General features: G+C 35.7%; 1 protein-coding gene across 3 annotated transcripts in view; it reads right to left on the bottom strand.

Annotated features, from left to right (window-relative positions):
• The window catches only part of ST6GALNAC3 (ST6 N-acetylgalactosaminide alpha-2,6-sialyltransferase 3), a 563,588-nt gene that overhangs the window by 216,381 nt on the left and 331,494 nt on the right, over positions 1–15,713 (bottom strand). For all 3 annotated transcript variants that reach the window (XM_033225332.1, XM_033225334.1, XM_033225333.1), the window contains exon 3: positions 5,015–5,424. In XM_033225332.1, coding sequence (XP_033081223.1) covers positions 5,015–5,424 — 410 coding nt within the window. The remainder of the gene's footprint in view (positions 1–5,014; positions 5,425–15,713) is intronic.

The raw sequence follows: 15,713 nt of genomic DNA, 5'->3' as shown, positions 1-15,713 counted from the left end.
CAAGGGGAAGAGGTATTTTGGTCCAGATTGTTTTGAATATAAAACCGTTAATTTCAAAGATTTCTGGAAGAAATGAAAGTTCTGTAGAATTCACAATACTTGTTTTCCAGAAGTATATTTGGTAAGTGATAATCTAAAAGTGACCACTAACTAATGAACCTAGAATTAAAAATGAAAAAGAAAAAAAACTGGCTCCCAGAAGATATAGACAGAAAGGGAAAGCAGCTTTCTCTTTCTGCTCTCTTAGCCTTTCCCACAAGATCACCCTCTCTAATTGACAAGCCAAATAATTTTAGACAGTAACTAAAAAAAAAGCAAATTAAATTCTATTTGCTTCAAAAAAGGTATTTCAATACACCTGTGAGTTGGCCTAAACTTATTCTAAGACATTTGAATGATATACATATTTCTTCTACTGCTTCATGTTTCCTCAACGAGGAATTCCTTAAGACAAAAAATACAATACTGGCTGGGCGTGGTGGCTCATGCCTCTAATCCCAACACTTTGGAAGCCCTAGGCAGGTGGATCACGAGGTCAGGAGTTCGAGACTAGCCTGGCCAATATGGTGAAATCCCATCTCTACTAAAAATACAAAAATTAGCCAGGCATGGTGGTGCGTGCCTGTAGTCCCAGGTGCTCAGGAGGTTGAGGCAGAGGAATCGCTTGAACCTGGGAGGCAGAGGTTGCAGTGAGCAGAGACCACGCCACTGCACTCCAGCCTGGGTGACAAAGTGAGACTCCATCTCAAAAAAAAAAAAAAAAAACCCACAATACTTGGAAAAGTGAAAACATGTCCACCTTAAATGGAAAGGCTATATATTTATTTAAAGTATTTTTACAATTTTGAGAAGCAAGCTGAGAAGCAAAGTTTTCTTTGAGGAACTCCATGTAATCATTTTCCTATCATGAATCACTTGAACTACTAGTGACATACTTTTTTTAATTCTATAAATTATATATAATAATGATGACATTATCTCTATGTTAAAAACTTGATAATGAAAATAAGTACTTGCTAAAAAGTTCTAATAAGTACAGGCAAATCAAACAAAATAGCTTTACAATTAAAGCAACATTACATGGACACCCCTTATTCTCTATTTCCTCATGCCTGCAGTGATGTATACCACTGAATTCACTCCTATTTACTTAGGAAAAAAATGTTTAAAACTTTTTTGGAGACTATAACCAACATATACTTTGTCAGCACAGATCCACATAAATGCTTGGCATTCAAATATTTTCTTTGATGCAAAATATCCTTAAAGTGTTTACCATAATTATATTGCTTGTTGTGCTGTTATTCTTATTCTAAGATTTGCGCGTGTGTGTGTGTGTGTGTGTCTGTGTGTGTGTATGTGTTGTGGAATAAAGCAGATGAATAATTACATTGAAATCTCTGAGACCTGTGATTGTCAGCATGGTAAAAAGAAGGAACAGATGTAAAATAGAGGATGTAAACTTAAAACCTGTTAGCCCTGGATTTGAATTGAAAGTTTCGGTTTGAATTCATAATGATTTTATCTTTAAACAGTATATATAGTATATATTGTTTATATGCTAGCTCTGTCCACTGTAAAGCCCAAGAAACAAAGACCAATCCAGTAGCAATGAGCAGCCATGGTGCTAATATTACGCTCTCTTAACTACTAAAAGAAACTGACGTTCTTTGGAGAAATGTCTGAATGCAGGTCTGCCTCGGAATATGTACAACAAAAGCCTGAAACATCCCATAATACTAGGAAACAAAGAAGCTATCAAAGGCTACTAAGGGCATGTCAAAAGGACTCAAAGCCAATTTGAAGAGGTTCTCATAGGTCAAAATAGGACAATCACAGGTCAAAATAGGACAATCTGAGCATAAGGGTATAATTTTAATAAATTAAAATACTTCAAGTATGTTTAAGTCTGTAAGTTAATATGTAAATATCAATAATACTGGTCACCTATAGTGAATGCAAGGAAACTAGTACATTAAAACTGGTAAATAAAGAGGAGAACAGTATTGGTTTCTATCTCATGGTAACTAAATGAATCAGAGGGTAAATTACCCTTAATAAACTATATCAGCTAATAAATAAAAAGGATATGATGAAATAGCACCATTGTGCAATCCTAATAAATTATTTAATCTAGCAAATAATCATTAATGGTATCTAACTTAAAAAAGAGAAAATCAGAGAGTATTTCTCCTGAGAGAAGAACTACCTAATGGTTTTGGCAAAAAAAAAAAAAAAAAAAAAGCCTGAATCCAACCAAGCCTCAATACATAAATATCAGTGTAGAAGAAAAAGAAAGAACATGGGAATGCGATTAAGAAATCTAGATTGTGGAAAACTCTATACAACTAATGCCTAGGTTTCTTCAACAACAGATACAGAGGGAGACAGAAGAAAGAATGAGAGACAGGGAAGTAGCTATATAGGTTAGGAGAAATATAAGACACGTATCAATTAATTGCTATGTATGAACCTTATGCTAATCCTAATTAAAACAAATTATGAAAAATATATCAATGAGACAATTGGGGAATTTGAAAACTAAATATATAATGATATTAAGGCAGATTGTTGATTTTTATGTAGAGGAATGGTATTGTATTAATTTTAAGATTCTTTATCTTTTAGAGATATACACCAAACTATTTATAAATAAAATTATATGATATCTGAGATTTGTTTCAACATAATCTTTGGTGAGAGAGAAAGTGCGTAGGGGTACAGATGAAACCATACTGGTCATGGATTCATAATTATTCAAGCTAAGTGGTGGTTATACAGAGGTTCATTATACCACTAGTGTCTCTACTTTATAAGTTTGACATTTTCCTTCATGAAAAGTTGATTAATATATTCTAGTTTTTGAAATTTGACAATGAATGTCAGATTGCCATGGGAAATTCTTAGACAAGAAAAGTCTTTAACATAGATGTCATTAGGATATCGACTGGGAACAGCAGTTTCTGAGGTCATTTTGGTCAACATTTTGTTAATCCAACCAGGCTCTACTTAAATCACCCGTTCTGTCCATTTCTAAAACACTAGCATAGTTGTCTTCTCTTGTCTGGTTGGAGTACTCAGTGAAGTAACCAGACAGAAATGGACTCAGTGAGAAAGATAAGAATGCACCATAAACTGAAACCAAATTTCGGTTTCTTCAACTCTCATTTGGGTAACTCTACCAATCGAATGATACCCTGCAAATTAACTTTATCAACTGAATAAAATTACCAGTAATTTTCCTGCTATACAGCTTTCTTCATTATGGCCATTAAGAAAATGATCTCCCAAAGCTATTCTCTCCCAGTTCTTTTACAATTTACATATGTTGATGGTGTTGTTTCCCTGAAAGCTCATGGCAAAAGTCAATGTGAAATAAACACATAAAAACATGAACCAACAGCATGCAAAGCTCTTCTCTGATACCCGCACCCCCCCACCCCCGGCAAATGACCCTAGGGCTTATAGTTATGTCTGGATGATACCTTGAGGGCTAACTCTAATGAAAAGTCAAATACATCTCATTAATTGCAATGCTCTGGGCTGATGAGAGACAAGAAATTTCCAAAGCCCTTTGTGAACAGGCTTCATATTTATATAGAATAGTGTGAAATATGACCATATTTCTTTGAAGTGCCATACCTATTCCTTTCATCTCTCCTGCCTGTCATTTTGGACAGTTTATGCTACATTGATTCAAATCTCACCTTTGGGATTCTTCTTACTAAGTCATATAGTCGGAGGAACTAGTATTTCATGGCTATTTCTGTCTTGTATTTCATATGAAGCTGTGTATTTTTGACGCTCAGAAGTACAAAATGTTAAATTTAGATCAACCCACATTACCAAAGGAGAGTTGATCCACCTAAGATTTTTAAATAATCATCAGCATTCAAATTACATCCAAAGATATCAGAAACTGCACCCCTCTAAGCACATATCTCAATACAGTTAAAAGCTTAGATTTGATAATATTGTATAGTGAAATACATATACTTTGAATAAATTGGAATGCTAATATTGGAACTATAGCAGATGCTCAATTTAACCATGATATTGCACAAATAAGCAAAATTCACAGATAATTTAAAACTTTAGCTATTGGTTTCAATATCTTCCTTTAGCAGTTCTTTATTAGTGCTAGATATAAGAATCAAGATTGATTTGTAATTCCTGTTTTCTCTATTTTATAGTTATCTTTCTAAAAAGGAAGAAAAAATGGCACACAATCCAATTACAGGAGAGATGAGAGAGCTGGAAGTGGAGCAAACAGAGGAAATAAGACAAGGAAGGGGAGGGGAAAGAATGAGGCAATCAGGCTTCAAGGGAACAAAGTGGGAAGTGGAGTTTACAGAATGCTACAGAAAAAATATGGATGTAATAAAAAATGCAAATTGGTTTTTGGATAATTTAATGAATGGTATTTATAACTCATTTATTTAAAAGAATTCAACTGCTAATGATTTTAAGTGACATATAATTTCAATATGGTATTCTGCTAAACAAGTTAGACACCAAGTTATGATGTTCAGTATCACAGTGCCTATTTGCATGCAAAAAGCTACACAATCTTATTGGAGAATCAATAGCCTGTTCTGTTTGTGGTCTCAGGTAAAATTTTGGCAAAATTCCCAGAGGAGTTTAGACTAATGCATAATCCTAAAGTTCCTTACCATTACTAGGTTTTGAAACAGAAATGTTTAGGCTTCCTCTTTCAGCTGAAATCCAACTTAATCAATAGGAAATGGAACAAAATAAGAAAAGATCAAAAGATACCTCGGGGAAATATCCAATATTTCTTGGAGACTCAAATCAATCAGAATGGAAAGAACAGGAGGTAGTATAGGTGGAATAAATGAGACCTCAGGCCGGCTTATCAAGTAATCATAATAGTCAGAACATGTAACAATCAGCTTAAAAAATAACTGTTATTTTATATCCTGCAAAAGGAATCAGCAAAGATATAGCATAAAAGATAATAAAAGACACTAAAGCTGCTTCAGAGAGGACTCACCTGTCTTTTCCAGTTTCCTTCTTAAAAACTCCATCACAGTAACTCATGCGCTTCTCTGTGGTCACATATATTTGGGCATTCGGATAGATATCAACTGTCTTTTTCAACATGTTGTAAACGATGCCATTGCCATCTTTCCTCATATTGCGGAAAGGGCCCCAAATAACATAAATAGTAGTATTTGCTTCCTTGAAAAAATAATCAGGATTTTTTAGCAAAAGAGGAACGCTGGTATGGGACACAACTCGAATCATGGTCATGTGGCCAACATCTTCTTCATACCCCTTGGTGGGGGCATTGTTCATTCTCCAAATGCAGGAGGATCGATCTATCTCATTTCCCACCTTCTGGCCAACCATCTGACCTGAGTTTGACACTATGGCACAAAGGTCACAGTCCAGTTGCAAAGGCTGAAAAATAGAGAAAGAAGGTATGTAAATCAATAAATTCCACTTAGTCAAACAAGTTCCTCTGGGAAAACAAAAGTTCAGATATTGTATAATTAGCAAATATGGATGTATCTCTGAAGTGCCTACAATTACCAAACCTACAGTCTCTGCCACAGATTTTCAAGTTAACAGCATTCTTCCATTCAAAAAGAAAACGTATACTGTCAAAAAATAATTTTAATGTCTATAATCCCCATGGGCTGATTTAAAATTATAAGCAAAAATAGTTATTTGTTTTCCACTCTAAATGATCAATATTTTTATTCAGAACTGCAATTTCAGGTGAAATAAGAAAATATGAAAAGATTTGATCTTTGTAATAAGGTTGGTGGCTATAAAAGAAATGCAAAAGCAACATATCCAGGGATCAATTATGTATTTTGCTTGTACACATGAATGGTTATGAGCAATTAATAAAAATATGAAGAGTTCAGCAAGCAATGAGGTTACAAAAGAGATTTTTGCAACCAGTAACTACTTAAGATAAGTCCCAGGCTAGCAGAAATATTACAGAGACCCTTTAGAGATTCCCTCAAGTCATCATGTTAATTGACTTGTGTGTTTATTTATCCTAGATGGATAAGGAAAGGCCTCTTTTTAGATGGGAAAGTATATACAAAGGCAGTCTCTAGAGCTAGTCTATGTCCCTTTCTCCCTTTTTATTTAACCACGGAGATAATAGAGACTCATAGGAGTTAAGCATCAGCTTTCAGGACTTGGAGATGATAACACTGCAGTGTGAGATTCAAATCTAGATCCTCTAACTCTAAGCCCACTGCCCTTTCCATTATTGCTTGCTTGCAGTTGTCCTAAAACAACCAAATAAATTGCTTTTGCTGCTTCTCTCCCACAGTCACCCTTTCTTTTAAAACAGTAATAAAGAAGCAATGTGCTTTGTTGATATACATCTTTCTCATCTCCCTTCTATGAGATTCCACATTTTGTATCTGACATTCGATCTTGAATTTTTATTGTGCCTGTTGGTGAGTAGCCTCTCTCAACTGGGTACTGTCCTTGTTTTATGTATTGTGTTGGATTATGTCTGTCCACTAGACAGTAAACTATGTCAGAACAATGTCTATCTTCTTCATTTTAACCTCATTCCCCCATTAGTCCCTGAAATACATTAAAGACTCAATGGGTTAAGTTAGGAAGTGAAAGCAATTGAATTAAAATAATTACATTGAGAGATAAGCTACTCCATAAAAATCAACCGGCTAGTCATCATACAGCTGTAACATCATTGTTCCTATCCATGGTAGGCACTCACAGCAGTCACAGAGCACCTACGATGTTTCAGGTACAGTTCCAGGGGTTAGAGTTCAGCAGTGAAAACTATAAACAAAAATTCCTGTTCTCATAGAGCTTATATTCAAGTTGGGCACAGGAGAAAGGCAATAAATAAACTATCATACCATGTAATATGTTAAATTTGGCTAAGTACTAAATAGAGAAAATTAAAGCAGGAAAGGAGGTTAGGAGGTATGTGTGTGCAAGTGTGTGTGTGTGTGTGTGTGAGAGAGAGAGAGAGAGAGAGAGAGAGAGAGAGAGAGAGAGAGAGAGAGAGTTGGTGGAGTAATCAGAAAAAGACCTTGCTGAGAAAATAATATTTGAGGAAAGACTTGAATGAAGTGAAAGAGTTGGTCATGAGCATATTTAGGAAAAAAGCATTCCTGCAGAGAAAATGCAAAAACCAATGCAAATACCCTGAGGTAGGAAAGGAATAATAGGAAGAGCAATGTAGCCTGGCAGAGTCAGTGGGGAGAGCCAAGTAGGTACTGAGGCCAGACAGATAGCAGGCGAGAAATCACTTAGGGTCTTTCACTTTGTGTGAGATGAAGCGCCATTGAAGGGCTCTGGACAGAGGAATGACTGAACTGAGTTTTAACAGCTTTGGCAGCTGTGTGGAAAGTTGATAAAACGGAGGCCAGGGTGGAAGCCGGGAATTAGGCTGCTGCTACAATCCCAGCAAGAGAGGATAGTGATGTGGGCCACATTGAGTAGCAAAGGAGATGGAGAGAAGCTGCTTATGTTCTGGAAATATTCTGAAGGTACAGCCTATTGAATTGGCCATAGATTAAAGCTGGGATGTAACAGAAAGACAGGAGTCACGGACAGTTAGCTCCAGGTTTTCAGCCTAAGCAACTGGAAGGCTGAAATTTCCTTCAACTGAGAAGGAAAGAAGCCTTTAGGAGAGTAGGATCTGGGAGGAAGATCAGGAGCTCATTTTCAGACCATTTAGATTTGAGGTGCCTGAAGACAGACTCTTAAGTCAAATGTTATAACAAGCTACTCAAACTACTTCAAGAACTTTTTCCCCCTAATTAGTAAAGTAATATGGGAAACTCAAAAAACTAAAAATAATGGATAAAATGGTAAAAAAAAAAAAAAAAAAAAAACTCTCCATATTCTCATCATTCAATAACACTACACCTATTTTTGTCATTTTTTTCCTTTCCACATATATTATTTTAGACAGGTTGAGAAATGCCCTTTGTATAATTTGGCCACTTTAGTTTCTTACTTAATGAGAAACCGTTAATCGAAAATCATCAACATTTCCCATGTCAGCCCTTAGAGATAGTTTTAATGCCTGCTCAAGATTCCATTATATGGATATACCATATGTACCAATTTGTCCACTGCTGGGCATTTAGCTATTATCTGTTTTTTTCTACTATAAAAAAGTGCTTTGATAAACATCCTTGTGCTTCCTCCTGCATTTTGGATGCTAACGTTATTACATTAACTTAAATTAGTTTCTTTTATTTCATTTTTATTTGTACTCCTATAAAATGTGCTAGACCGACAAAGGCATCTGTTTATTTGAAATGTCAAAGATAAAACTTTTGAAAAAAACTTGACTTGCAGAATGCACAAAGGCCCATTTATTAGTTGTCTTAAAACTCTGCTATTAAAAGGACTGTTTATCACCCCTGTCACAGTAAGGTTTCTCAACTAATATGAGTAGCAGGTGGTCCAGGCATCTGATGAGAATAAGTTCATACAAAGTGAGTGAGTGTATTGGGACACTTGGAAAAGAGAGTTTTATAGATTAGTGCCATAGTGAAGACTTCACCAATGACCAAAATGGAGGCACAAGGAGGTGTGCTTTGGGGTCAGGCATTGATTTAAGACCCTTCCTCATCCTCTTAGGAGCCTACGTTCTTTTACACAATAGAGAAGAACATAATAGTCTTCTTGCCAGACGATTTGCAGCAGAGCCTGACATCCATTACTCTTAGCTGAGTCCTCCAATTCACTTAGAGTCATGCACATCAATGCCTGATTTAAATTGTGTGTGTCATATGGCATACTCCAACTTATCACCAAGATGCATATGGTGCGGGGGGTTACATTCCATTTACTATTCTAAGTTTCATTGTATAATAAAAGCATGGTTGGGGTACAGCCTCCACAATTTAAACAATCAAAAAGAAGAAAAAGAAAAGGCCTTGGATATGTTCGAATCTATAAAATGCAGTAAATTACACTGAATTTCCTATTCATTATAATGAATTAGCCAGTTTTGCTGTAACAAGGCTTAATTTAACTAATAAGAATCAGCATACTGGTTTCACTTGACAATTGTAACCTCTGAAAGTGATCAATTAAGACATCACAATCTGTTTCATGACAACATATTGGGATGCCACAGCTGTGCAGATTATGAGGTCAGCAGCTAACTAACAACTTGAGGGCAAACACTGGGAACAACAGCCTCTTGTTTATGTGACAAATATGTCGTTGGGCAGAATATTATGAATGCAACGGCTTTGAGGGTAGATAGTGATCTATAAAATTGCCACTTTGTTTTTTTGTTTAACTATTCACTTGACCCTACTGTCACCATGGCCATCATCTTAAGAGACGTTTATACTTCTTGGTCTATAATTCTGGGTAATAGTTTTGCCTAGCCATCTGCCTTCCTGAATAAGGTACCAGGAGACATGGATGAACATGATAATTGCTCTATTTTACCACTTACTTGCAGGAACCATTTTTTAAGTATGACAAGAGTGTGGGGGCCAGACGAAGGAAACATTCCTAATCACACTCAGGAGTTTCAGGTAGCACAAAAAGTTTGCTTGCAAAGCCCAAGGGTCTCATTTATATATCTGAAGGCACCTTCAAACTACAGTATGCCATGATAAAAATAAAGAAATACCTAGGCACAAATGGACAATTTGATCCAAAATCTGCTCTTATCTAGTTATCTCAGGTTTTTTTATTAACTTTATTGCTACGTCTTTTGATCTCAACTTTCTTTGTTAAAGTGTACTGTTATTTCTTGAACTCATTTATATTACCGGATTTGGGGGCTTTGCTTGGAAATTTATTCCATATGTCTTCACTTACTCAGTTCTGCTTCAGTAAGCAGTTATTCTTTCTTTCTAGACTGAGGCCCTAGATTTTCCAAAACCTTTGTTAAGATTTATCTGGTTCTACTTTATTAAGCCACATCTAAATTTTCAGTTCTCCCTTTATAGTTGAATTGTATCTATTTTTTGCTTTTTTTCATTAAAAACAAACTTGTCTTCTTCATCTTGTCTCTTGTGCACTCAAAACATCTTTGAAAATATCTTGTATATTCAAAATACTTTCACTGGGCTTCAGCTGTGTCTATAAACCGAGAGCAACACAAATATTCAGTCAACCCTGTCTGGGTCCCTGTGTCCTTGTTAAAGAAAATCCACACATGTCAAACACTTCCTTTTATTTAAGGTCTAAAATATTGATTTTTCTTTTATGGTAACAGCGCTATATTTGTTTTGGCTATTTTCTTCCTCTGCAAAAGTATACTAACTCTATACCAGCACATTTGGTTTCAAAACTATCAGCTTGGGAGGAGTTAAGAATTTGGTGACATCTATTGAACAACCACATAGTTTTTATTTAGCACCTATTCTGTGCAAAGCATTGTGAAGAGTAAAATAATTCTAAAATTCTAATCAGTGTGAACTTAATCTCAGTACACAGCACTAAGCTGTGTGGGGGAGTTTCATGATCAACTAGAGTCAATTCGTATGCTGTTTTAGAAGCCTAAGGGATGGCTTTGTAAAACAAGTCATTTCTCTGCTAAACTGAATCATGACATTTTGCCTCCTTACAGGAAAAAATGACTTCATTATTGGCTGGGGCACGGGTAGAGGGTGAGAGAGAGGAAGGGAAGAAACAGTACCAGAGAGACCTACAAGTATAGCGTAGTACATTTTTTGATGTACACATGATTGAATGCCTATTACAGGTCAGTCCTCTTTCTCAGTACTTTATTACATTATTCCACATAATTTTCATGGTAGATTTTTCAAGCTACCTTATTTTATTTTCCATTACTGAGTTGAGAAAGTTGAGATAAATGTGATGTCCAAAGGACATTAGATATCTTTCAGGTTAAAAAGAAGAGCATATGTTATCTTTCAGGAAATGCACTCACAGCAGCATTAGGAAATGTGGAATATCAAAGAAACAATTATTACTGATTTTCACTATTCTTAATATACATATATGCAAACACGTCAAATCTTGTTCACTATTATATTTAAATTATTTTAATTAAATCATAGATTAATGCTTTAAACATGCTTATAATCAATGATTTCACCAAAATTATTTGCATGTGAGCATAAATAAACTTTCCTTTTTGGCAATAGGGCTAGCATGACATAAAAAATTATTGAAAATGTTTTTCTTGATATTTTCAGCTTGAAATATGGCTGAAATTTCAGTCTAAGAGAAACTAATCATGACCAATTTTATTAGTTTTTAAATGGTCCTTCATATCTGCTTACTCAATTTGCTTTTCAAACTGTTTCTTTCACAACAGCAGTGAAAGATTCTGAAGCAATAAATAATTACCATCCATGTTGGGGAAAAAAGACTATGGAAGATGATACTATTTTCTAAAGTGGTCTCCAGGACTAAAGGGAATAACACCTCCCCACTGCCCAAAAGCCTCCTTCAGAAATTCACTTTAGAAACTCACACTGGCCATTTGCAAGTCCTTGGAAATCAATGTTCTTTGAAGACTGTCAAGAGGTCTCTAACTCATGAATGACTCTTCTCTTCTATGAGGATCCAGGACAACGGCTGACTGGGGTACTATGTTCACACGATGGGTCTTTTTATACCATGCCTGTTTTTATTTTTATTTTATTATAAGCATGAGTATTTGAGAGGCATGCAAATGAATTCTGCTTTTAAAAATACTGAAGAATGTAAGTACAGAGGATTTAATTCCCTGTGAAGGTCCTATGTTCTCTGACACTGTAGAGTGGGGGGAAAGTGTAGATATTCTTAACTCTTTCTAAGAGTCTCTAGCATTTTTATAATTACTCAGCCTTATTTCTTCATTTGTAAACAACATATTTTATTGATATAGATTCCAGAAATCAATTTACCATGATATGCTTAACCAATTCTTTCCTGGTTAAGAGAGAAAGCGAGTGAGAGCGAGAGAAGAGGGTAGGGGAGAGAGAGAGAGAGCCAAAACTGATAGGTTATTCACCCTGACTGGCAAATTTCACTTCTCGTTGACTCAGAGTCACTTCTCTCTTTAAATTAGTACACATACAGTAAAAGAACCCTTGTGTTCCTCCGTTCTAAATTCGCACCCCCCCACACACACGCGCGGGCACACACACACACACCTGTTACCTTCACTTAGCTGATGTGATTGCTCACTCTCCTAGGCTGGTTTCATCCTTACCAATCACCCTGGGAAAACTATCCCTCTCTCTTCTTTGGATATGAACCTGACAAATTGCCCTATCCTTTCTGAATGATATATTGGGACAACTGCCAAGCACTTTACATTTTAATCAGTAAGAAAAATGTAATATTTAACCTTTACTTTCTTCTCTCTGAATAAGCTTATAGACAATAGAATAGATAATTAAAATTTGTGAAATAAAACTTGCAAAACAGTGGTTTCCACAGCAAAAAGGAACAGCCATCTACGAAAGGTCACCTGTCAACTAGTTCTAGTTATTAAATCTCTGCATTTATCACTAAGGTGGCTCTATGGAAAACGAAGGTCAAGACATTAAATTATGAAACAGTCAGGATTAGAAAAGGTCACCCAAAATTCAAGTAAAATTTAACCAAACCTGCTAATTCTATACCCTCGAAGCAAGCAGAAACAGCCATATTTGAAACACAACATTGGACAGCTCTAATCTATCTTTCTACTGTAGCCCCATCCAGAAAATGAATTTCTATTGGATATCTTGAAGTCTAAAATAAAACTCGTTTATCTCAAGTAAAAACAAGAACTTCAATGAATATTTCTAAATGAAAATCATTTCAACGGAACCAGCATAAATTATTAAAAACATTGTTTTACACTACTCTAATAGTTCCTTTCATTTCAACCATAAGGATGCCATTTTAAAAATTGGAGATGGGACACTACTGACACCTTAAATACTTTACAGAACAATTAGCAACTCACCACTCACTAATTTACTACTTTAATGTTGAAACAAAAAAGATCTTTGCTTTTCATTATCCAATTTGAATGAATTTGAACAAAGCAGGTTGAACAAAGCTCCAGAGACACACTCTTCAGTTTGCTGTCATTTATTCCTCCGCTCTTCCTGAATGTCTTTAGAGTTTTAGTTTTAGAGTCTTCAACATGTATAATGACGCCATTGGGGAATAGATTTTGCCTTTATTCTCCTTGATGTTCTTTTTGAGGTCTTTTAAGTGAAAGGTACAAAAGATGCATTAACAATCTGGCATTGTTTTTATTGCTTGACAAAGAAAAAATGTATTTTAATTTTTCCCGTGTTTCAGGAATGATTAAGCAAGCTGTTTGCATCTACACTGAGTCACTTTCAGCAGACCTCTAACTGTGAGCAAAGAATTGTGAAGACTGTTCTAGAGAGAAACCAACACAGTGCAGCCAAGCTCACCTGTAAATGTACTTCCTTGCCCCTCCACAAACCAGCATCTTCCAGTTAATGCAGCTTTCTAAAGCAATGTGTATAAATCACACAGCACATAAAAAGACAGATTTGATAACTGATGGTTTAGCTCTGACTCTCTGTGGATTTGGGATGTGGCATTTACCTTGGTTCCTACCTGGTGACATTAAATCTAAGCATAAAACTTAATATGGGGGTACATAAAAATGTTAATGTCAAGAAATAATCCTACAACAGGCAATATAAAGCTATGTTTCTCAGTTGCCATATATAACGTGCTCCCTTTATTTGGAAGTTCCTCTAGGGAATGGATCTGCATAAACATGTAGATGTGCCAGATGAACACAACTTGTTTTCTCCAGACTGAGAGGCAAAAAACATGTTTTCTCCAACCAAGAAAGAATTTTCTAATATGGATGTGAATTATGGTAGTAATTCATATCCCATTATTACTATTAGGCCACAGTAAAACTTGGATAATTTTATGGCCAACTTACCTCTAGATTTTTTTCTCCTTTCAGGAGGATGATCTCCTCAGGACCTGCTGCTAAAATGCCATACAGGAATGTCACATAAAGAAGGTAAGAAAACCGATTCTTGATATACAGAATTAGTATAATAGAATGTCACTCAACTAGGAAGACAGTTTTCAACTGACTATACATTACAATGACCAGGAGAACTTTTAAAAATGGCAATGGTTCGAGTCCACCCCTGACCAAATAAGACACACAATTTTTGAAGATGGCACCTGCACATAATATTTTTTTAAAGTTCCACATATGATTCCAATAGATACCTAGGTTTGAGAAACATTCTCCTAGAAGAATTAAAAACAATTAAGAGAGGAAACCATAATGTTTGATCAAAGGGATGAAAACAAAACAATAAATTTGAATCCCTGGTGAAGATGCTGGGGTAGGAAATCCTTCCAGTTATCCTTCAAATACCACCAGATTGGCAAGAAACACTTACACACAAAGTCAGCCCTAGAAGTTAGACATTTTGAAGAGTAAATGGAGAGGATACTGGAAGTCTGCATGTACTGCTAAGCATGAGAACTTCTATTTCCTACAGAGTTATTGTTAATTATACAGCATTAGAGGCTTTATCAGTGCTCTGGCTAGAATTTTCTTTGGAGATAAGGAAAATCATACTACCTAATAAATTATCTTAATTTTCATGTGTGATTCCTGCCAGCATATAAAGCTAGTGGTAAACGAACAGTCATTGCCATTCACTCGATACAGATTTTTTTTTTCTTTCTGGGCTGGAGGATACTTTAAGGGTTTATAGTTTGAGAGGAGGAGGTTGGCAGAGATGGAGTGATTGAAAATACAAGAGAAGGAGCACTGATGGAGTGAGAATACATGGGAAATAAGACTGAATAATTTAAGCATATAGTTGGATTGATACCGTTTGGAAAGGCAGAAATACATCTTTCTTGGAAACAGGAAGAATGAATCAAGAATGAGAGAAGAAACAGGTTACTTTATAAGAAAGGACTCCAACTAGATTCACTCTAGGTTCCCGTATATTCCCAAAAGGAAGCGAGTGTTAATTGATGAGAGATAGGGTACTTAGAGGTACAGTTAACAGACTTCAAAATAGGATGAACTTTTGAGAAAGAGAATAGTTTGAGCAAGAGAGTTGAGAATAAAAATGATTGCAAATGATGTTTCAGCTAGAATTTACAAACTATAGATATGCGATGAACCTACTGTAAGGTATGTATTCTGCCTCAATAATATTCAGGAGCACAGAGGCAAGAATGAAGAAAGCCACTAGTCAGGAGATTATGGCACACAGTGTACTGAAAGCTGAATGTTGGAAGCTGAGAAATAGTCGTGGGCACTAGCAACCTGGATTCCACACTGAAAGTGGAAGAAAATGGTGGCAAAATGAGCGAAAGGAAAAGATAGGGAAGCATGATTGTCTTAGTGGGGTTTTGTACATTCCTTGGAGGCAAGGAAAGATATATTTACACTGCATATTCTAAGACTAGGCTTATTTCAGGAATAACGAGAAGAATGTGGCTTGCATAAACTTTGAGTTAAAGGTCTGTGATTGCAACTGGGATAGGCTCCAGGAAAGCTGTACTATAAGATATGCCTTATAGTTTCAAGAGGAAAACCCAAAGTACAGAAGATATTCAACTTCATTATTGTTAAAAAGTACCATCACGAGAAGTTTGACTTCAATAATGTTAACTTTCAAAATTCAGACCGCCCTTCTATGGAAGATTACTTAGCTGGGAAAAAAATATAAAAATTCATCTCTAAACCACCAGAGACTTAACAAGATGGTAAGAAATTACCAGCC

Source organism: Trachypithecus francoisi, unplaced genomic scaffold, assembly GCF_009764315.1.
Source record: "Trachypithecus francoisi isolate TF-2019V2 unplaced genomic scaffold, Tfra_2.0 Lachesis_group12, whole genome shotgun sequence".
Lineage (NCBI taxonomy): Eukaryota > Metazoa > Chordata > Mammalia > Primates > Cercopithecidae > Trachypithecus > Trachypithecus francoisi.
The sequence above is the reverse complement of the archived record's forward strand: the minus strand, read 5'-3'. Positions and strand labels throughout refer to the sequence as shown.